The sequence below is a fragment of the Gorilla gorilla genome, chromosome 4 (genome assembly GCF_029281585.2).
Source record: "Gorilla gorilla gorilla isolate KB3781 chromosome 4, NHGRI_mGorGor1-v2.1_pri, whole genome shotgun sequence".
In the NCBI taxonomy this organism is placed as follows: domain Eukaryota; kingdom Metazoa; phylum Chordata; class Mammalia; order Primates; family Hominidae; genus Gorilla; species Gorilla gorilla.
In genome coordinates, this window is record NC_073228.2 from 113,177,307 (window position 1) to 113,200,356 (window position 23,050).

Genomic DNA, 23,050 nt, shown 5'->3' on the forward strand with positions numbered 1-23,050 from the left:
ATTATATCTCAGTATCTAGACAGATTATAAATTGAATTGTTGTAATACATTTGTAATAAGTTTACTTTAGATGTGTTATAGTTATGACTGAAAAACAACAAAGATCAATATGTTGATTCTTGTCATAATTGTGAGAATTCTGAAACATGAATAAAATCATATCTATAAATTACTTTAAGCATAACTATCTTACATCACCACTAATAAAAAAAATGAAGACATTTGAGATTTGCTGGAATAAAAATTCATGAATTGTAAAATAACTGAAGTTTGGCCATGATATATGGTACGAAGGGTTCTTTTTTTTTTTTTTTTTTTTTTTTTTTTTTTTTTTTTGAGACGGAGTCTTGCTCTGTGGCCCAGGCTGGAGTGCAGTGGCGTGATCTCGGCTCACTGCAAGCTCCGCCTCCCAGGTTCATGCCATTCTCCTGCCTCAGCCTCCCAAGTAGCTGGGAACGAAGGGTTCTTCAATGGGATGACCCCAGCTAGTAATTCAGATTCTTACATGTGACAGCAAAAATAATCTAGAAATGTCTTGTCAAGTTTGCTTAGAACAAGAGGAAGAAGACAAATCCAGTCCAAAAATGTGCAATTATGGTACATGGATAGCTGCAAAATACTTTTTCAAAACCACTGAATAACTAAGAAATTTTAATTGAATAAGCCTTCCTTGTCCTTTGGATTTTGTAAAATGATGAAAAAACAAACAAGCCAAGTTAAATTTAGGATAAAATTAAAAGAAGAAAAGTTGGCCGGGCACAATGGCCCATGTCTGTAATCCCAGCACTTTGGGAGGCTGAGTTGGACGGACCACTTGAGGTCAGGAGTTCGAGACCAGCCTGGGCAACATGGCAAAACCCCATCTCTACCAAAAAATACAAAAATTAGGCGTGGAGGTGCATGCCTGTAGTCCCAGCTACTTGGGAGGCTGAGGCAGGAGAACCACTTGAACCCAGGAGGTAGAGGCTGCAGGGAGCCCAGATCACGCCACTGCACACCAGCCTGGCTGACAAAGTAAGACTCCATCTCAAAAAAACAAAAAACAAAAAAAAAAACAACAAGAATGCCAGGCATGGTGACTCACACCTGTAATCCCAGCACTTTGGGAAGCCAGCCAAGACAGGTGGCTCACTTGAGAGGTCAGGAGTTTGAGATCAGCCTGGCCAACGTGGTGAAACCCTGTCTCTACTAAAAATACAAAAATTAGCTGGGTGAGGTGACAAACACCTGTAATCCCAGCTACTAAGGAGGCTGAGGCACAAGAATTGTTTGAACCTGGGAGATGGAGGTTGCAGTGAGCCAAGATGCACTACTGCACTCCATCCTGGGCAACAGAACGTGACTCCAGCTCAAAAAAAAAAAGAAGAAGAAGAAAAGTTATTTAAATATTATATGCAGGGAAAAAATATCTCTACTTGATCCACATTTTTAAAAATTTCAAAAAATTTCTTTTTGATTCAAAGATGATTTCCTTTGGCTGGAGGTTATGACAATGTAATCACTACTATGAGAGTGTGGTTATATTTTAATGATTGGCTGTATTCTATTTTCTTCTACGTTTAAATATATACACCATTAATATTAAATTCAATAAGAATTTCAAAATAGAATTTCTTGATAGGAAGTGTGCTGCATTTACACTCACAGACATGCATAATACCCACCCAAAAATTTAATTATAAGATCAATTCCTATATAACTATTAATAACCTTTAAATAATTAAATGTTACACACCTGAGGAATTTTCCTTTGGAACATCATCTAGTTCCAACACTTCATAGTCATCACCAGCCCGACCTAAGCTTCTTTCATGTCTGGTCATACATGGTTTAAAACTGACATAAGCATGTCTTCTTCCATATCTCCTGCCTGTAATTGTCTGATACCCTCCTGCAGGTTTGGGCCAGACAGCCTTACCAGATTCTTGGTCCATTGCTGAAAAAAAAGTTAAAAAATTAAAACAGGAACAGCAATGAGCTTTATTCTTGCAACCTGTTGGGGAAAACTACTTCAGTTTATATTTTATTATTTATCAAATCATATGCTTCTGAACATGAAGTGTACCTTACTAGTACTATAAAACATTATTCTTCACACACTAGAAAATTAAATATGAAGTACTATATAATAAGAGTTAGTGGCCTTTTCCCTTCAAAAAATATGTTTTAAAATTTGGTTTCTTTAAGGTATTTCAGATTTTTATAATGAAACCTATCAAAAAATATTTTTCATATGCCAAATTATTATACTGCCAAAGCTCTTTATGGATTAGAGATCTTCCAAATTAAGTACCTTATATATTATATTAAGTGCTCAATACATATTTGATGAAACAATTACTAGCATTATGATATGATGGTTTCAATTACTTTAAGAATGAAAACATTTATGTCAAAGATAACAAGTAACCTCTTTAAATGGTATCTGTACCATGTCTAGACATCATCTAGACATCTGTACATCAACTAGATCACAATAAATATGTTCCAAAGATTAACGTCAGATAAAACTATCCAAAAGAAAACAGCAATGAGCCAGGTCAAACACATACTACCCTGCCTTCAAAACTACCAATAAATGGTATATGTTATGGTAAGAAAAGCCATCAACATTTACATGACTTGACTATTAAGTTTTGATGACTGAGGGGTATACAGTAGTAAACAGCAGCAACTTTCACTAAGTAGTACATTATTATACACACACATATATATATTAAGTGTAAGTCTGCTTAGTCAATTATATATTACATGTACTACACAGCAACTAAACAAAATATTTTCTCACAGCATATGGTATAGTCAATAAATGCAACAGTTGCTGGGCATGGTGGCTCATGCCTGTAATCCTGGTACTTTGGGAGGCTGAGGAAGTCAGATCACTTGAGGCCAGGAGTTCGAGATGAGCCTAGCCAACATGGCGAAACCCTGTCCCTACTAAAAATACAAAAATTAGCCAGACATGGTGGCACATGCCCATAATTCCAGCTACTCAGGAGGCTGAGGCATGAGAATCACTTGAACCCAGGAGGCGGAGGTTGCAGTGAGCCAAGACTGTGCCACTGCACTCCAGCTTGGGTGACAGTTCGAGACTCCATCTCAAAAAAAAAAAAAAATGAATAAATGAATGAATGAAACAGTTACATAATTTCTTAGTTGCATTAAAATAAGAAATATAATCACTTCCAAGAAGGAAACAGAAACAAACATGTATTTATAATACACGCACATATTGAGTATAAATAATATCAAGTGTTACACTTATTTAATCCCATCAGTAATCTTGAGGTGGATATTGTATTCTATTTTAAAAATTGAAAAATTAAAGTTAAAATTAAGTGTTGGATAACTCGTCTAATCATCCAAAAGTATGACTCCAGAACCAATGCCCTTAACAATTCTACCAAAAGAATAGTCTCCAAAGTGGAAAGCATAAAGCTTTCCAAGCTAAATGGGTATGGAAAGAAAATGCCGGAATTTCTATTTTTACCTATCAAAAATTAGAAACTAAGCTTTACAAATATTCAATATATGGATCAAAACCAGCCTTTAGTAAGACCACAGGTCAGATGATCACATGTCACTTACTGGTACTCAAGGTACCCAGAGGAAAAAACAAGAAGTACTCAGTGTAGAAGAACTGACTTTCCTTACCTGCTGGCTCTTTTTCAGCGTACTGTGACATATATGGCAGCGTCTGTGTGACCAGTTCAGTAGAATTATAGATGTGATTTAGTTTTTATTCACACTACGGACAAGCCGCAGAAGATTCCTACAAAGAAACGATGAATTGAACAATATATTAATAAAAGCACAAAAATAGCAAAACTGATACTTCTGCTCCTCCTAGTGAAGTCTTATAATAAAACTTAGAAAAATACAATGTGATGTAGCCAGCACAGTGGCAAATGCCTGTGATCACCTTAGATTACAGCACTTTGGCAGGCCAAGGCGAGCAAATCAGTTTGAGCTCAGGAAATCGAGACCAATCTGGCCAACATGGTGAAAGTCTGTCTCTGCAAGAAATACAAAAATTAGCCAGGCGTGGTGGTGCACACCTCTAGTCCCTCAGGAGGCTGTGGTGGGAGGATTGCTTGAGCCCAGGAGGTGGAGGCTGCAGTGAGCCGAGATCATGCCACTGCACTCCAGGCCTGGGTGACAAAGTGAGATCCCATCCCAAAAATAAATAAAAACAAGAAAAATACAACACAATTTGACAAGCCAATCAAAAACTCAGAAATACCAAAATGGCTATGTGAAATACAGATTTACATCTGCTCTTGATAAATCTTGCCTAAGTATATATCATCCTTAAGACTGTCAATGACAACAACACATACATAATTTATAAGTAAACAAACAAAAATATCAGAAGTACTGACTCAGGTATGTAACCAAACTATTTGGGAGTCTACTACACTGTGCTATCATTGCTTCTCTGTCAAGCAGTAAAGTTCCTTTAGCCCTGGAATTGCTAAAAGGTAACTGTAAGAATACAAACTTCATTTTTTTTAAATGTGTAATGGCTTATAACAATAATTAATGTGTGTAAATAATGATGTATTTATTCTTTGCAATAGTCAATTGATCAGATAATTTAATCCCAAAAAAGAACCTATTTTCAATCAGGAAAAAACTACAATTTATCATGGAACAAACACAAAAAGAACTTCTGTTTTGAAATTAATGCATTTATTTACTACTTGAAAAGTACTATTTGAGAAGTTGCAACCTGTGGTTTTTTTGAAAGTTTGGTTAAGTTTTTATTTAAACACCTTATTTATTTAAACACTTGAGCTACTGCTAATTGCTCATCATTAATGCAACAGCTCTGCAAATGAGTTTAATTTTATATGTTACCTGTCTAATCAGACAGATAAATATTAACATACGTAAGAGTACAAACCCACATTCACCCATATAAATTATAAATTCAGTAACAAGTTATGATCCTTTAAAGTATCTGAATCAAAAGAGGCTGTTAGCAACAGCTAAAGAGAAAAGGAATATAAAAATAGTAATAATCTTAACATACTGGCAAAAACATAGGTGCTAATTAACAGTGTTTTAACTTTTTTTTTTTTGAGACTGAGTCTTGCTCTGTCGCCCAGGCTGGAGTGCAGTGGCTTGATCTCGGCTCACTGCAACTTCCACCTCACGGGTTCAAGTGATTCTCCTGCCTCAGCCTCCCAGTAGCTGGGACTGTAGGCACGTGCCACCATGCCCGGCTAATTTTTGTATTTTTAGTAGAGACAGGGTTTCACCATATTGGTCAGGCTGGTCTCAAACTCCTGACCACGTGATCCACCTGCCTTGGCCTCCCAAAGTGCTGGGATTACAGGCATGAGCCACAGTGCCTGGCTGAAATGTGCGTTTTATTCTGAGATGGAAAACCATCGAAGTTCTGATCACAGAAGAGATATTTGACTTCTGTTTTAAGAAGAATGCTCTGGCTACTGTATTGAATAGCATGAAGGGGAATGAGGTCTAAAGCAGGGAGCACTGTTAAAAAGCTATCAAAGTAATACTGGTAAGAGATCATAGTGGTTTGGACCAGGGTTAAAATAAAGATGGTAAGAAATGACCAGATTCTGGACATATTGTAAAAATAGAATCAACAAAATTTACTAATATAGGATATGAAAGAAGGTCGAGGTTGACTCCAGGTTTTACAGGCTGGGCAACGGGAAAAATGGAGTAAATTTCAATCAATGCAGGAAAAATTGTGGAAGAGCCAGATTTGAAGAAAATATATTCAGTTCAGTTTTGGATGAGTTAAGTTTGAGATATCTATTAGACATTCAAATGGAAATATTAAATAGGAGTCTGGAGTTGACTGAAGAATTATGAGCTGTTAGTATAATTTGGGAGTTGTCAGTGTATAGATTATACCAAAACAGGTATGAACTTGGATGAGATCTCTAGGTGTACATGGAGAAGTAAAGTTAATCCCTGAGAAAATCAAATATGAAGAGGCCAGGGAAAAAGAAGCAGAGACTGAGTATCCCTTTTCCAAAATGCTTGGAACCAGAAGTGTTTCGGATTTGGGATTTTTTCAAATCTTTGAATATTTGCATATACATAATGAGATATCGTGGGGATGACATCCAAGTCTAAACAGAAAATTCACTTGTTTCCTACACATCTTACACACACAGTCTGAAAGTAATTTTATACAATACTTTTAATAATTGTGTGCATGAAATAAAGCTTCTGTTAAGTACTGATGTGTGGAATGTTAAAATTATGGTGTCATATTGGCAGTAAAAATGTTTCAGATTTTGGGGCCAGGTGCAGTTGCTCACACCTGTAATCCCAGCACTTTGGAAGGCCAAGGCAAGCAATCACCTGAGGTCAGTGAGACTCTGTCTCAAAAAAAAAAAAAAGTTTCAGATTTTGGAGCATTTTTCAAATGTTAAATTTTTGAATTAGGGATGCTTAACCTATAGCAGAAAAAATAATACAGAGGGCAGTGAGAGAAAAGAACAATACTGAAGTGTGAACACCAAGTGAAGAAAGTGTTTTAGGCAGAACTGATCATGCCAAAAGTTAAAGTATGATGAAGGCCTATCACTGACCACTTAGCAACATGGAGGATAATGGCGAATGGCGGCACCTTTGGTAGCATGGTTGGTGCAAATACCTGATAGGAATGCTACTAAAGAGAGGAAAGGAATTGGAAACAGTACGGAAATCATGGAAATCACCCTGTTTCTTAAACTTTTCTTTAATGTGATTCCACTTTTCTTCTTAAAGATACTCTTCGGAGCTGTCTAACATCCTGATCTAAATTTAGTCTACCTGTTTTCAAGGGCTATTAATCAGCTAATTCTGTGGAAATCTTTTGATTTTACTACCCGTTCAGGTTAAGCACCCTACTTTGAATTCCATGTTTTTATCATTTTTTTTTTCCCTTTACTGGAAGATCCTCAAATAATGGTTTCAACAAGTATATGCTGGAGGCAAACACTGAGTCCTTGGACATCTGAAAATACTATCTCCCTCATACTTTAGTACAGTTCAAGACAAAATCATTTTTTCTAAACTCTGAAAGGCACTGTGTCCTACCTGTCTACCGATTTATCCTCATTTTGTAGAAACACCAAATTTTTCTGTCTGGAATATTTAGGGTCTTATCTAAACAGCTGGTATTCTATAATTTCACAAAGACTTGTTTGGGGCAGGCCATGTTTAAATTTTTCCTACACAGCACTGGAAGAGCTATTTTAATTTAGAGACTCTTGTACATGTCTCAAATACATCTTTTTCCTCACTACTTTTTCTTTATTTGGCCCAAATGGGTTAATCATTTGTCTCTAAACTTTTCTTTCATATTTTCACACTACAGACTGGGAGATTTCACTCATTTTTACTTCTTTCCCTTAGCCTTTCCTTATTCTCTTAGCCTGTCATTACTCTCTGTAACAATCTTTTTAATTTCTCATACTTTCTTATTCTGTGATTCTTTATTATTTAATAGTGGTTCTTGTGTTATGAATATGGACTAGAATCTCTCTGTAGATACTAATTATTCCTATTTAATCCGAGACCTCTATATTCCGTCTACCACAGTGTTATCTCATTTCTATCTCTAAGTATAAAAAATAAGAAAAAAAGCAAAACAGGGAAGAGATAAGTAGGGAATAAAGACCATAGCTAGGGTCTGATTAAAATAATTAATCAGTCCAAATTTGTAGCTAAGGTAAATTGGGAACACCTAGTTTTTCTCTAAATAGACATTTCCTTTGCTGATTAGTTGTTTGCTCCATGTACTATTCACCTAACATGTTTATAACAGACTGCTCTCTACTTGTGACAATTAGTCACTTCAAACAACTCGGGGTTTTTACATACTTCTTACTAATACTAAAATATATAAACGTGTTGCTAAGAATTAAAGGAGTCAATCAAGGACGTATTAATTTCTGGATCTCTCAATTATTAACCTAGAAGTAATCACTTTATCATTTCAACCAGGATATCATGCCAACAGCTCTGGACAGACAATAGGAATCATCTTTAAAGAATGCAAGGAAGAACATGGACATGTGAGGTACACTTCTCACAGTAAACTAGTGAATTTAAAGACAAAGCCCTTGTTTATTTTTTATTTACATACACTTTGTCTAGTACATTGTCTGACAGTATATTTAAACAGTTACTGAACAAATGAATGAATGAATGAGATAATTCTGTGCTCCTTTCTCTGATGGAAATGTGGTCATATAATGGAAAAAGACGGCTAAGTATTTGGGCACACATGGATTCAAACTTCATTTAGGCAAGTTAATAAACTGCTCTCAGTATTAGAGCCCTCTCTTGTGACTTGTTTCTAATGAAGACAGTGTGATGGATGTGACTGTGTGTGATGTGCAAGAATAGGGTAATAAAAGGATTGTGGCTTCCTTAATTTCTCTGCTCACTCTTTCTGGAAGAAACCAGCTGCCACATCATGATATCACTCAAGTAGACCCATAGAAAGCCCACATGGTGAAATACTGACCGTTCCTGACAAAATCCACAAAAACTAAGGTCTTCCGGCAACAGCCACATGGATGAGCAACCTGGAAAGCAGGTATCTCAGCCCTAGTGCATTACCCTTCAGATGACTGCAGTCCCAGTCTACATTTGACTGCAACCTCTTGAGAGACTTGAACCAAAATCAGCAACCAGGCTGCTCCTGAATTTCAAACCCACTGGGACTGTGTGATGATAAATGTCTGAGTTGCTATGTCCACTGCAGGACAACAAGTTACTCTACTCTCTTATCCTGCAACAGGTAACAAATACAAATAATGTAAATTAAAATGAAGATTTAGGCACAGGGAGACAAAAATCAGCTAAACTTCCAGAAGAAGGGTTTCAACTGATAGCGTGGATCTACACCCTTATGACTCATCTGCTGGGAGCCAGAAATAACTCACTTTTAAAGTATCTTTTCTAGAAAAAAAAGGTTGAGAATCAAATACAATTTGATCCTTACTTGAAGGAGAAGTCTTGGTTACTCTTCCAAGTCCATTAGAATATTTATTTTTTATTCTCTCATATTTATATTTACATATATGCCTCCAAAATGCCCTAAAAACATTTAAAATTCCTCTTAAATCAGTCTTCTATAATTAACTTACCCTGCATTTCCTTTTAGTGAATGAATTCCTTAGACACACGGAATTTTGATAATTTACACCTACTATCACAACTGAGATATAAATTAAGAATTACAAACTTTATGACAAAATGCATTTATGACAAACTATGACAAATGTTATTAGAAAGCTATTTTACATTCCCCAAACAAATCCATGTTGGTCACAATACATTAACCCTTTTATATCTCACTGGATTATTCTTTTATCTATGTTCATGAGAAATATTGGCTTAAAATGGTCTCATCATGCTTTTGTCAGGTTTTCCTATCAAGATTATACTAAAGTCATAAAATATGCAAATAAATCTTTCTATCTTCTTCTTGTTCTCTAGAAGAGTCTGTGTAAACCCAGGATTATATCTTACTTAAATGTGAGGCAGATTTGTCAGTGAAGCCATCAGGTCTAGGATTTTCTTTGTGGAAAGGTTTTTGATAAATTCAACTACCTTAATAGACACAGAACAACTCAGATTTTCTATTTCTTTATATGTCAGCTGAGTAAACTGTGTTTTTCAGGGATTATGACCTTTCATTCAAGTTGTCAAATGTATTATCAAGTTGTACATAATTCCCTTTCATTAACAATTTAATATAGAGAGGATCTGTAGTGAAGTCTCTTTTTTTCATCTCTGTTACTAGTAATTTGTGTTTTCTCTCATTTTTCTTAATCAGATCATTACAGGTTTTCATTTTTTAAAAGTTTTCTTAACTAACCGACTGTAAAACTTTCCTGTTTCATTGATTTCTACTTTTATACTATTTCCTTCTTTCTACTTCCTTGGGTTTAATTCATTGCTCCCTTGAGATAAGAGCTTAGACTACTGATTGTTAACCTTTGTTCTTTACTAATTTATACATCTAAAGCATAAAGTTACCTCTAAGCATTGCTTCAGCTGTATTCCAAAAGTTCTGATATGTATTATTTTTATTATTTTTCAGATTAAAATGTTTTCTAATTTCCACAGTGACTTTGTTTTTCACCCACAGGCTACTCAGAAGTGTCTTGCTTAATTTCCAAATATTTGCAGCCTATTTTTTTTTTGTTATTGGGTTGTAATATAATTCTATAGTGATCAGAAAACATGCATTGTATGATTTAAATTCTTTGAAGATTAATGATACTACTTTATGACTCAGAATATTTTTGCACATGTCCCATATGCACTTAAAAAAAATGTAAAGCCTTCAGTTGTTGAATATAATGTTCTATAAATGTCAATTAGGTGAAGTTGATTAATCATACCATTCAAATTTCCTATTCCTTTACTAAAACTTTTTTTAATCTTATTGTTCTACCAGTTACTTTGAATGTATTTAAAATCTCCAGCTAGGAATACAGATCTACCTTTCTTTTTAGCTATTTTAGCTTCTGTCTTACATATTTGGAAGCTGTGTTACTATGTGAAAACATATTTAGAATTATGTCTTCTTGATAAATTGGCCCACTCATCATGATTTTTTTTTCTCTTATCTCTCATAACACTTCTCTCCTTAAGTCTATTTTGTCTGGTATTAATATAGCCACATCAGCTTTCTTTTGGTATTTGCAACAATACTGATTCCATCTTTTCATTTTACCTGTGCCTTTACTTGTAAAGTGCTTTTCTTATAAACAGAATATAGGTACGTCTTACTCACTTATATATAATGTCTGATAATCTTTCTTTTTGTTAGAATATTTAATCCATTCACATTTAACATAATTACCAATGTAGTCTGGTTTAAATCTACCATGTTGCTATTATTTTCAATCATCTCACCTGTCCTTTGTTCCTTTATTCCTCCTTTCTTGAATTCCTTGGTAATTATTTTTTTATTATTCCATTTCATCTGCTAGCTTTTTTGATACATCCTTTAAAATATCATTATCTTAGTGGTTTTCCTAGAAATTACAAGATGTATCCTTGATGTATGCTGGATGATATTTCCTAGAAGCTCTAAATAACTTACCTTTCTCTAATGAGTATTTTAAGTTTTCTTTTGGCAGGCAATTATATTGCAAGTAGATTGTCTTAACATCACAGAAGTCTGGTTTTGGTTTATGTCTGGGCAAGTCCATTTCAGCTTGTCCTTATATCAAAGTGTAACCTACACTCTTACTGTCTACTTCAAACTACAGATGCTCCTGGACTTAAAATGGTGTTACGCCCTGACAAATCCACTGTAAAATGAAAATATTATTAAGTTGAAAATGCATTAAAGACCCTACTAAACCCATTGTAAAGCTGAAAAATCATAAACAAAACCAGTTGAGCACTGTCTGTAGTTCTTTTACCAGGTCCCAAAAAAATGCAAGAAACTCACATTAACAGTTTAACTCCTCCATGTCCATGGTTGTTATCTTCATATAGCTCACCCTACATGTAAGCCCCACCAAACATTATCAAGACTGTTTCAAACACCCAATAATCTTCAATATCCCTTTCTGAAAATGTCTACTTATTCCATTTCCATGCCTCCATCTGTCTGATGTTCCTTTAGCCTAAATATTTTAATGTTTGTTATGAGTCTGCTGGTGACAACTTCCCTCTCTGCTTCTGTCTAAAACTGTCTTTGTTTTTGAAGGATATTCAAATGAGAATAGTATTCTACATTACACGCCTTATTTTTTCTTTCTTGGAGCACTATAAAGATGTACCCCTATTGTTTCCTGGCTTCCACAGTTTCCATTAAGAAGTCCATGTCATCTGAGCTGAATACATATACCAAACACCTACCAAGTGAGTGTGCTTGTCAGTGAATTAAAACTGAGAGAAAATAAAAAGTTTAAGAATTGGAAAGGAAAGAAAAATCTCACTACTCACAGATAACATGATTATATATGAAAAAAAATGGAAGAAAGTACCTACAAGTAAAGTTCTATAGTGATAAGTTTTAGATGGTTGACAGATACAAAGTCAATATAAAAATGTATTATCACATTCCAACACATAGCTAGAAAACTAAATTTATTACTAATATTACCTTAAAAGGATATCGTTTACAAGAGCAACTATAAACATCAAATCCCTAGAAATAAACCCAATGAAAGATGCAGAATATTACTCACAGAAATTTTAGAAGACATAACTAAGTGGAGAAAAATCCCATACTCATTGGCTTGGAAGATTCAGTTTTATGAATTTCAATTCTCCTTAAATAATCTATGGGTTAAATGCAATCCTAATAAAATCCCAGCAGGCATTTTTTTTTGGGGAAAATTGACAAGGTGATTCTAAAATGTAAATAGGAGTGTAAATGGCCAAGAATAACCAAAGTTATCACTAAAAAGAACAAGGTACAAAGAGGTAACTCTTTCAGAAGACAAACCTTAAAAACTTATGATAATAAGAGGCTTGTTAGGGAATAGGCAGACAAATGCATCAATGGAATAGGATAGAAAAAGTGTCAAACAGACCGGGCATGGTGGCTCTTGCCTGAAATCTCAGCAGTTTGGGAAGCCGAGGCGGGTGGATCACTTGAGGCCAGGAGGTGGAGACCACCGGCCAATATGGTGAAACCCTGTCTCTACTAAAAATACAAAAATTTGCCGCGCATGGCGGTGCACACCTGTAGTCCCAGCTACTCGGGAGGCTGAGGCAGGAGAATCACTTGAACCTGGGAGGTGGAGGTTGCAGTGAGCCAAGACTGCCCTAATGCACTCCAGCCTGGGCAACAGAGCAAGACTCCATCTCAAAAAAAAAAAAAAAAAAAAGTGTCAAACAATAGAACTTTCTGTGATGATGAAATTCTGCAGTGCTCAAGCCTATATTAATTTTAATCTTCAACAGCCACATGTGGCTAGTACCATATAGGACCAACACAGGAACAGAGTCCTGAAACAGATACACATTACATACAATTGACTTATGACAACGCTACATTACAGAGCTTGCTTTTTCACTGAACACACTAGATTAATTGAATACTGATGCAGAAACGAAATCCGGCCTGTTTCCCACAAAATGCAAAACTCAATTCCAAAAGCACTGTAGATCTAAATGTACAAGGCAAAACAGTAAATCCAAAGAAAGGAGAAATCTTTATAATGTTGGAGTAAAGAAAGATTTTTTAAAGCAGGGAACAAAAACTAAAATTTCCTAAATAAGGGGCCAAAGAACTGCAAAATGGAATTTAAAATTTCCGTTCATAAAAAGATACCATTCAGAGACTGAAAAGGAAACCCACAAATGAGAAAAGAAATGTACATTACATACAAGTATAAAAGTGCTCACATATAGGATATATAACATACTCCTAAATATAAAAAAGAATAAGATAATCCAAAAGAAATGTGATAACCTGCTGAGACACACTCCAGAAAAGGTTACCCAAATGGCTAAGAAACATACGAAAAGGTATCAATTTCATAAACTGGCTGAAGTCATAAACTAGAACAAGTTATCATTACACACCGGAGATGAAAATTAAAATATTAACCATATCAAATGTTGGTGTGGATGTTAAGCAACTGGATATTAGGCAATTTTCATATTACAGCTGTAAATATACATCTCTGCACTCATCTTGGAAAACTTTTTGGAAGCACCTAGTAAACCTGAACATATGCATATGATATGGTCAAGCAGTCCATCTTACAAATGCATACCAAGACATATAAAAATGTTCAGCTACAGTCCCACTTATACGGCAGGCTGTTGAGGGTGACTGCCCTAGCCCAGGAGTTCGAGGCTGCAGTGAGCTATCATCCTGGCACTGCATTCTAGCCTGGGCAACAAAGCAAGACCCCATCTCTAAAAAAATAAAGAAATTTTAAAAAATGTTCATAGAAGCAATGTCCATAATAATTCCAAACTGTAAACAACTCAAATGTTCAACAGCAAAATGGGTGAATATAACAGAATATATTTGTAGGCAGAATACTACACAACAAAAATGAAACATAGCTACCCACAACAGGAGTATTACAAACACAAATGGATCTCACAAAAATGAATGAAATGAAAAACAGCCAAATACAAAAAAATTCATGCTGTATGTTCCATTTCTATAAAAGTTCAAAAACAAGCAAAATTAATCTGTGGTGTTACATACCAAGAGAGAATAATCACCTTTTCTGGAGAGGAGGATGACAAAATGCTGAAGACAAAAAGACTAAGGTAATATAGCAGAAGGATGTGCTAGTAACATTCTAATTCTCTTTTTTTTTTTTTTTTTTTTTTTTTTGGAGACAGTCTTACTCTGTTGCCCAAGCTGGTGTGCAGTGGTGCAATCTTGGCTCACTGCAACATCCGCCTCCTGGGTTCAAGCAATTCTCCTGCCTCAGCCTCCCGAGTAGCTGGGATTATAGGTACCCGTCACCATGCCTGGTTAATTTTTGTATTTTTAGTAGAGATGGGGTTTCACCATGTTGGCCAGGCTGATCTCAAACTCCTGACCTTAAGTGATCCACCCGCCTCAGCCTCTCAAAGTGCTGGGATTACAGGTGTGAGTCGCCATTCCCAGCCACATGCTAGTTCTTGACTTGGTTGGTGTTTATATTGACTTCAGTCTGTGCTAATTTACTGAAGTTACACCCATTTTTATAAGCACAGTGCAATAAAAAGTTTTAAATAGTCACTGGAAGAAAATATATTCAAGTGTTAAAGTTGTATTTCAGTTTGGGTCTGTGAGTGATTTTTATGCCTTCCATTTTTTGTTTTCCAACTTTTCTTTCACACACTTGTGCTCCTTTTGTAATTGGCAGAAGAATGTTTAATCACTGTGTTAGCAACAGGTTTTTATGGACCACTGAAAACTAGGCTGTCTAAGACACTTCAGAATGCAAAAACACGTAATTAATTATTAGACAAAAATATAAGGTGTGAAGTGGAATTATCCTGGGAAACCTAGGATATGAGATCCTTCTTCTAACCACCCAGATAAACATTAGAGAATAAGAAACACATGTATAAAACAAGATCTCATGAAAATTCAACTTCTCAATTTCTATTTCTAACAGTATGGCAGATAAAAATTTTTTTTTAAACCTCACAACTCAAAGCAAATAAAAATGTCTTAACTCTGGGTAGGGGGTGAATAGTAGAAAAGAGGAGGAATATCTCGCCTAACAATTCAAAGCCACAACTCAACCTCATTAGATTTGTGGCTGCAATTCATACTATCTGTATGAGTCAACAAGCCAGAAAGTGAGAATATTGTTAAGACTTAGGGAGCAGTGTTCCAAGTACCTGGCAGAAGCAAAGCTAATTCCTCCCAGTTGAAAGTCACCTCACTTTCAACCCAGGTCAGAATTCTCACACGTAAAATTTCAAAGAATATGAACTCACAATAAAAAGTAAAACATACATGAGAAATAACGTTGACAAGAATTAACAAAATAAAAGGAAACGGAAAATGCCTATGAAGACTTCGGATATTAAGATTACCAGATGAATGTTTCTTTAATGTGTAAATCATAAAAATAAGGGCCACTAAAAATATAACTTAAAAGGACAGCACTAGGCTGGGCCCAGTGGCTCATGCCTGCAATTCCAGCACTTTGGGAGACTGAAGAAGGTGGATAGTTTGAGCCCAGGAGCTCAAGACCAGCCTGAGCAACATGGTGAAAACCCATCTCTATAAAAAATATAAAAATTAGATGGGCATGGTGGCGTGTGCCTGCAGTCCCAGCTACATGCGAGGCTGAGGTGGGAGGTCACGTGAGCCTGGGAGGTGGAGGCTGAAGTAAGCTGTGATTGTGCCACTGCCCTCCAGCCTGGGTGACAGAGTAAGGCCCTGACTTCGGGGGAGGGAATAAAAATCTTCCCACAAGGAAAACAATAGGCCCACAGGTCTTAATAGAAATTTCTATCCAAATATGCAAATAGAGAATTCCAGTGCTAAACCTGTTTGTCCAGAGAATAGAAAAGGATTTCATAAGCTTGTTTTAAAGACATGTAGCTCATTTTAAGAGCAGAGTAAAATCTTCATGAACTAGTCGGACAAGGCTCATGCCTGTAATCCCAGCACTTTGGGAGGCCGAGGCCAGCGGATCACATGAGGTCAGGAGTTCAAGACCAGCCTGACTAACATGGTGAAACCCCATTTCTACTAAAAATACAAAAAATTAGCTGGGTGTGGAGGCACATGCCTGTAATCCCAGCTACTCGGGAGGCTGAGGCAGGAGAATCACTTGAACCTGGGAGGCAGAGATTGCAGTGAGCTGAGATTGCACCACTGCACTCCAGCTTGGGCAAGAAGAGCGAAACTCTATCTCAAAAAAAAAAAAAAAAAAAAAGAAATGGCCAGACAAGCAGACAGGTTACAAAAATAAAAAATTAGATGTCAACTCCAGTGATAAAGAAACAAAAAGTCTGAGATATTAGCAAGCCATTACAGCAATACATTTGAAAACAGTATATACTGAGTCTACTGCAAAAGACTCATCATTAGATATGATTACTTCTATTTTCATTAGTAAACACTTCAGTGGATGGAGAAAAAGCATTCAATGAAATTCAACATTCATTAAAGTTTAAAAGAACTCTCAAGAAACCAAAAATTGAAAAGAATTTACTAAGCCTTGTAAAACTAATCAGCCCAAAAGGTACGGCAAAATTATACTGACTGGTGAAATGTCAGTATCATTTTCTTCTTAAAATACCAATCATTACTTCTACTTAACATGTAAAGTTCTTTTTTTTTGAGACAGAGTCTCACTCTGTGGCCCAGGCTAGAGTGCAGTGGCGAGATCTCGGCTCACTGCAACCTCTGCCTTCCAGGTTCAAGCAATTCTCCTGCCTCAGCCTCCTGAATAGCTGGGATTACAGGCATGCGCCATCATGTCTGGCTAAATTTTGTATTTTTAGTAGAGACGGGGTTTCACCATGTTGGTCACACTAGTCTTGAACTCCTGACCTCATGATCCACCTGCCTCGACCTCCCAAAGTGCTAGGATTACGGGGATGAGCACCGCACCCGGCCTAACATGTAAAGTTCTAACCATCGCCAAGACCAAAAAAAAAAAAAAAAAAAAAAAAAAAAAAAAAAAGGCGGGGGTGGCGGTGGGGGAGAAAGAGGAAAATAACTGATACCAACAAAACTAGGAATCTGTAAAAAATAAAACTAAAAGTCTACTAAAGAAAGTGAAAAGAAATATAAAAGAAAAAATTGAGACATACAAGAAAATTTAGTGATATTGTCAGTGCTATGGTTTGAATGTTTGTGCCATCTTCCAAAATTCTTAATCCACATTGCGGTGGTATTAAAAGGTGGGGTCTTTTGAAAAGTGATTAAGTCATAGGGCTCTGCCCTCATGAATGGACTAGTACCTTATAAAAGGCTGGGGGAAACTACTTAGCCCTTTTCGCTTTCATTTTCTGCTGTGTAAAGACAAGCAACAGGTGCCATATTGGAAGCAGACAGCAGCCCTCACCAAACACTAAACCCACTGGCACCTTGATTTGGAGCACCCAGGCTCTAGAATTGTGAAAAATAAATTTATTTTCTTTATAAATTACCCAGTCTTAGGTATTTTGTTATAGCAGCAGGAACAGATTAAGACAGACAGCTATAACATCAAGATACAAAAGTCACTACAGTAAACAGCTACAAAAAGTTAATTTTAGAAATGCACCACTTGTAGGAGTTCCACTTCTACAGGGTATAGAAAGCTGGAGTGTCATTCCCAGTTCAGTTGTGAAACGGATTGACTGCCAACAAGGGAAATGAATGAAACCCTTCCTCAACACTTCTCCTAGTAGAAAAAAAAAAAGCAACAACTTTATTTTTATTTTATTTTTTGAGACGGAGTCTCGTTCTCTTGCCCAGGCTGGAGGGCAGTGGTGCGATCTTGGCTCACTGCAACCTCTGCCTCTCAGGTTCAAGCAATTCTCCTGCCTCAGCCTCCCAAGCAGCTGGGATTACAGGCACCCGCCACTACTCCCAGATATTTTTTGTTTTTTTTTTTAGTAGAAACAGGGTTTCACTATGTTGGCCAGGCTGGTCTTGAACTCCTGATCTCAAATGATCCACCCAGCGTGGCCTCTCAAAATGCTGGGATTACAGGCGTGAGCCACGATGAACGGCCAACAACAACTTTAAACCACTACGGAAGGGCAGCAATCTCTGTCCTCCATTGCTGCTAGGGTATGAGTAAAAGAATCTACTCATCTGACAAAGGGCTAATATCCAGAATCTACAAAGAACTCAAACAAACTTACAAGAAAAAAACAACCCCATCAAAAAGTGGGTGAAGGATATGAACAGACACTTCTCAAAAGAAGACATTTATGCAGCCAAGAGACACATGAAAAAATGCTCATCATCACTGGCCATCAGAGAAATGCAAATCAAATCACAATGAGATACCATCTCCACACCAGTCAGAATGGCAATAGTTACAAAGTCAGGAAACAACAGGTGCTGGAGAGGATGTGGAGAAATAGGAACACTAGTTCAACCATTGTGGAAGACAGTGTGGTGATTCCTCAAGGATCTAGAATTAGAAATACCATTTGACCCAGCCATCCCATTACTGGGTATATACCCAAAGGATTATAAATCATGGTGCTATAAAGACACATGCACACGTATGTTTACTGCGGCACTATTCCCAACAGCATAGACTTGGAACCAACCCAAATGTCCATCAATGATAGACTGGATTAAGAAAATGTGGCACATATACACCATGCAATACTATGCAGCCATAAAAAAAGGATGAGTTCATGTCCTTTGTGGGGACATGGATGAATCTGGAAACCATCATTAGTTCTCAGCAAACTATTGCAAGGACAAAAAAACCAAACACCGCATGTTCTCACTCATAGGTGGGAACTGAACAATGAGAACCCTTGGATATAGGAAGGGGAACATCACCAGGGCCTGTTGTGGGGTGGGGGGAGGGGGGAGGGATAGCATTAGGAGATATACCTAATGTAAATGACGAGTTAATGGGTGCAGCACACCAACATGGCACATGTATACATATGTAACAAACCTGCACATTGTGCACATGTACCCTAGAATTTAAAGTATAATTAAAAAAAAAAGAAAAGAAAAAGAAAAAGACCTTTACTCCTAGAGCAGAGTTAGGAAACAGTTTATAGTCCAGGCTCCCATACCAGTACACTGAAGATTTGCTACCACTGGGGAAGGAGCAGAAAATCTCTCCTGCACAAAACCTATCAGAGAAATGGGGCCGGGTGCAGGGCTCAGGCTTGTAATCCCAGCACTTTGGGAGGCCAAGGTGGGAGGATCACCTGAGGTCAGGAGTTCGAGACCAGCCTGGCCAACATGGTGAAACCCCATCTCTACTAAAAATACAAAATTAGCCGGGTTTGGTGGCACATGGCTGTAATCCCAGCTGCTTGGGAGGCTGAGGCAGGAGAATCGCTTTAACCTGCGTGGCAGAGGTTGCAGTGAGCCGAGATCACGCTAATGCACTCTAGCCTGGGTGACAAGAGTGCAACTCTGTCTCAAAAAAAAAAAAAAAAAAAAAAAAAAAAAGATATGAGGCAGAGTTTGGCTATCATGGAGAGAAGGTACAGCATCATTGGCCCATACCCAAAAACAAGAGACAAAGGGCTTGTGTAACACTGAGTACAGATAAGGAAGACAGAGAAAACTCTGCCTCCATCTCCAGGCTAGTCAGCATCAAGAAACAACAGTCTACTGCTGGGGATAATGACAGTGTGTGGAGAAACTTCTCCACTGAGGTATGGGCACACAAAGAAAGCTGAAAGTTGACAGTGAAGTAGGAACACTTAGAAAAATCAGGCACTTCAGCTGTCACACTAAGCACAAGGTAACACTAAGCACAATGCAACCACAGAAACGAAATCCAAGCCCATCTCAATCACGAATTAGATTGAATCAGCCCCACACCACACTAAAAGCCTAGCAGATGCAGAAGCAGACTCACATCCAGACGTAAGAATTATTTGCCACAATCTCTACTGTTCTGCATATAAAGTCTGCCATTCAGTCAAAAATTACAAGACAAAAAAGCTGAGGAGGAAAAAACCCTCTTTATCAAGAGACAACAACAAACAGAACCAGATAAAGCAATTAACAGAATTATCAGAGAAGAAAATTAAAATAACTATGATTACCCTTTTAAAGGCTCTAGCACAAAGGTAGGAACATGCATCAACTCATGAGAAATTTCAGGAGAGATGAAAATGGAAATGCAAAAAATAAAAAACAGTTAACAGAAATGAAGAATGCATTCTATGGGCTCATTAAAAAACTAGGGGAGGAAGCTTTTAGTGAGCTCAAGATAAATCAGGCCAGGCTCAGTGGCTCACACCTGTAATCCCAGCAATTTGGGAGGCCAAGATGGGTAGATGGGTGGATCACTTTAGGTCATGAGTTCAAAATCAGCCTGACCAACATAGTGATACCCGTCTCTACTAAAAATACAAAAAATTAGTGAGACGTGGTGGCGCACGCCCATAATTCCAGCTACTCAGGAGGCTGACGTACGGAGAATCGCTTGAAGTCGGGAGGCAGAGGTTGCAGTGAGCCAAGATCACACCACTGCACTCCAGTCTGGGTGATGGACTGAGACTGTCTCAAAAAAAAAAAAGAAAAAGATAAGTCAAAAGAAATGATCCAAGCCTAGATAAAAAGTGATTTAAGTGAAAAGAAACACATGTTAAAAAACAACAGCAACAAAAACCAAAACAGAGCCTCCAAGAATTGTGGACTGCATTAAATGAGCTGCCATGAGTTTAACTGGAACCGCACAAAAAGAGAGCAAACCAGCGGGGGGAAGGGGGGGGATGGGCGGGGGGGGGTGTGGCAGGCAGTGGAAACATTAGAAGAGAAAGATGCTGTGAATTTTTCATACATTATTTAAAAGATCATAAATCCCAAGAAGCTCAGTGATTCCCCCCTACAAAAGCAGTATAAATACAAAACACACAAAAATGTACACATATCCCAAGATGTTAACATCTTTAACCTGCTATAAAAAACGAATGATATGGCCGGGCATGGTGGCTCACACCTGTAATTCCAGCACTTTGGGAGGCAGAGGCAGGTGGATCACGAGGTCAGGAGATTGAGACCATCCTGGCTAACACGGTGAAACCCCGTCTCTACTAAAAAAATACAAAAAAAATTAGCCAGGCATGGTGGCGGGTGCCTGTAGCCCCAGTTACTCAGGAGGCTGAGGCAGGAGACTGGCATGAACCTGGGAGGCAGAGCTTGCAGTGAGCCGAGATGGCGCCACTGCACTCCAGCCTGGGAGACAAAGCAAGACTCTGTCTCAAAAACAAAAAACAAAACAACAACAACAAAAAAACCAAATGATACATGCCTGTAATCCCAGCACTTTGGGAGGCCAAGAAGGGCAGACCACTTGAGGCCAGGAGTTTGAGACTAGCATGGCCAACATGGTGAAACGCTGTTAAATACAAAAATTAGCCAGACGTAGTGGCGGGAGCCTGTGATCGCAGATACTTGGGAGGCTGAGGCATGAGAATCACTTGAACCCGGGAGGTAGAGGTTGCAGTGAGCTGAGATGGCGCCATTGCACACCAACCTGGGCGACACAGTGAGACTCTGTCTCAAAAACAACCGCTACCACCACCAATGACAGCCTGGGCACAGTGGCTCAGGCCTGCAAACCCAGGATTTTTGGAGGCTAAGGTGGGAGAATTGCCTGAGTCCAGAAGCTCAAGGCTATCTGAGACAAGCTTGTACCACTGCACTCCACTTGGGCAACAGAGCGAGACCTTGTCTCAAAAAAAAAACAAATAAAATAAAATTTAAAAACCACTGATAAAACATATTTGATACTGACAGCAGAAAAAAGGAACTAAATAAGAATCACAGCCAAATTCTTATTTGAAACTCTGCAAGTCAAAAGATAATAAATAGCATCCTTAATATTAGAAAAACACTGTGAACAATAAATTTATATCCAGCAAAATCTTTCAAAAGAAAAAGTGAAACAAAGTATTTGTGAAACAATCTTTGGAACTTTGTTACCAGTAGAACTGAAGTCCAAGAAATGTGAAAGGAAGTTCTTCATGCAGAAAGAATAAGCACTGGAAAAGAGGCCACTATAACACAGAAAATGAATTTTAATTTAACTTGTACTAACTACTTTAAATTCAAATTTAAATAGCTACACTGGCTAATGACTACCATACTAGACAGCACAGGAATAAAACAAACAATACAAGGTATTACGCATTTATGGCATTTGTAAAACGTAAAACAATAATAGCACAAAAGATAAGGAGAAATTGTAAATATACATTGTAAATATACTGTTGTAAAGCTCTGACACTATATAAAATGTGGTATAATATTGCTTCCATATGGTCTATTATTAAAGATGTAAAATATAAATCACAGAGAAGCCAATTAACTTTTTAAGAGAGAGGAAAAGTAAGTGTAAGTAGTGAGCCAATGGTGAAGATAAAATGCACTCAAAAATAGGGATCAGAGAGCACATAAGTAGAAAACAATTAAGATTGTATATTTAAATCCAACTACATCAAAATTACATTAAATGTAAATAGTCTAAACACTTCAATGTAAAAACAGATTTTTCAAGATGAATTAAAAAAGGCTGTCTAGAACAAACCCATTTTAAATAAAAGACAGATTAAATGGATGGAAAATAATATACAAACACTAAAAGGAGGCTGGAGAGGCTGTATTAATATTAGATAAAGTAGACTTTGGAATGAGGAATACTATCAGAGATAAAGAGGGCATTATATAATGATAAAGGGGTTCATTCACCAAAAAGTTTTAACAATCCTAAATTTACATGCACCTAACAGGAGGTTCAATATACATGATGCAAAAACTGAAAAGGAGAAATAAACAAACTCACCATTATACTTGGAGACTTCAACTCTTCTCTCAATGATCAATGAAACAAACAAAAACTCAGTAAGGAAAGAGAAGGCCTAACAAGGACCATCAATCAACTTGATATAGAATACTCCACTGCTA

General features: G+C 37.2%; 1 protein-coding gene across 1 annotated transcript in view; it reads right to left on the reverse strand.

Moving 5' to 3' along the window:
• Positions 1 to 23,050, reverse strand: part of PJA2 (praja ring finger ubiquitin ligase 2) — a 71,382-nt gene that overhangs the window by 41,049 nt on the left and 7,283 nt on the right. The window contains exons 2-3 of the mRNA XM_031011140.3: positions 3,655 to 3,772; positions 1,736 to 1,936 (exon numbers count right to left, since the gene is read on the reverse strand). Of these exons, the coding sequence (XP_030867000.1) occupies positions 1,736 to 1,936; positions 3,655 to 3,685 (232 nt within the window). The 5' untranslated portion in view covers positions 3,686 to 3,772. The remainder of the gene's footprint in view (positions 1 to 1,735; positions 1,937 to 3,654; positions 3,773 to 23,050) is intronic.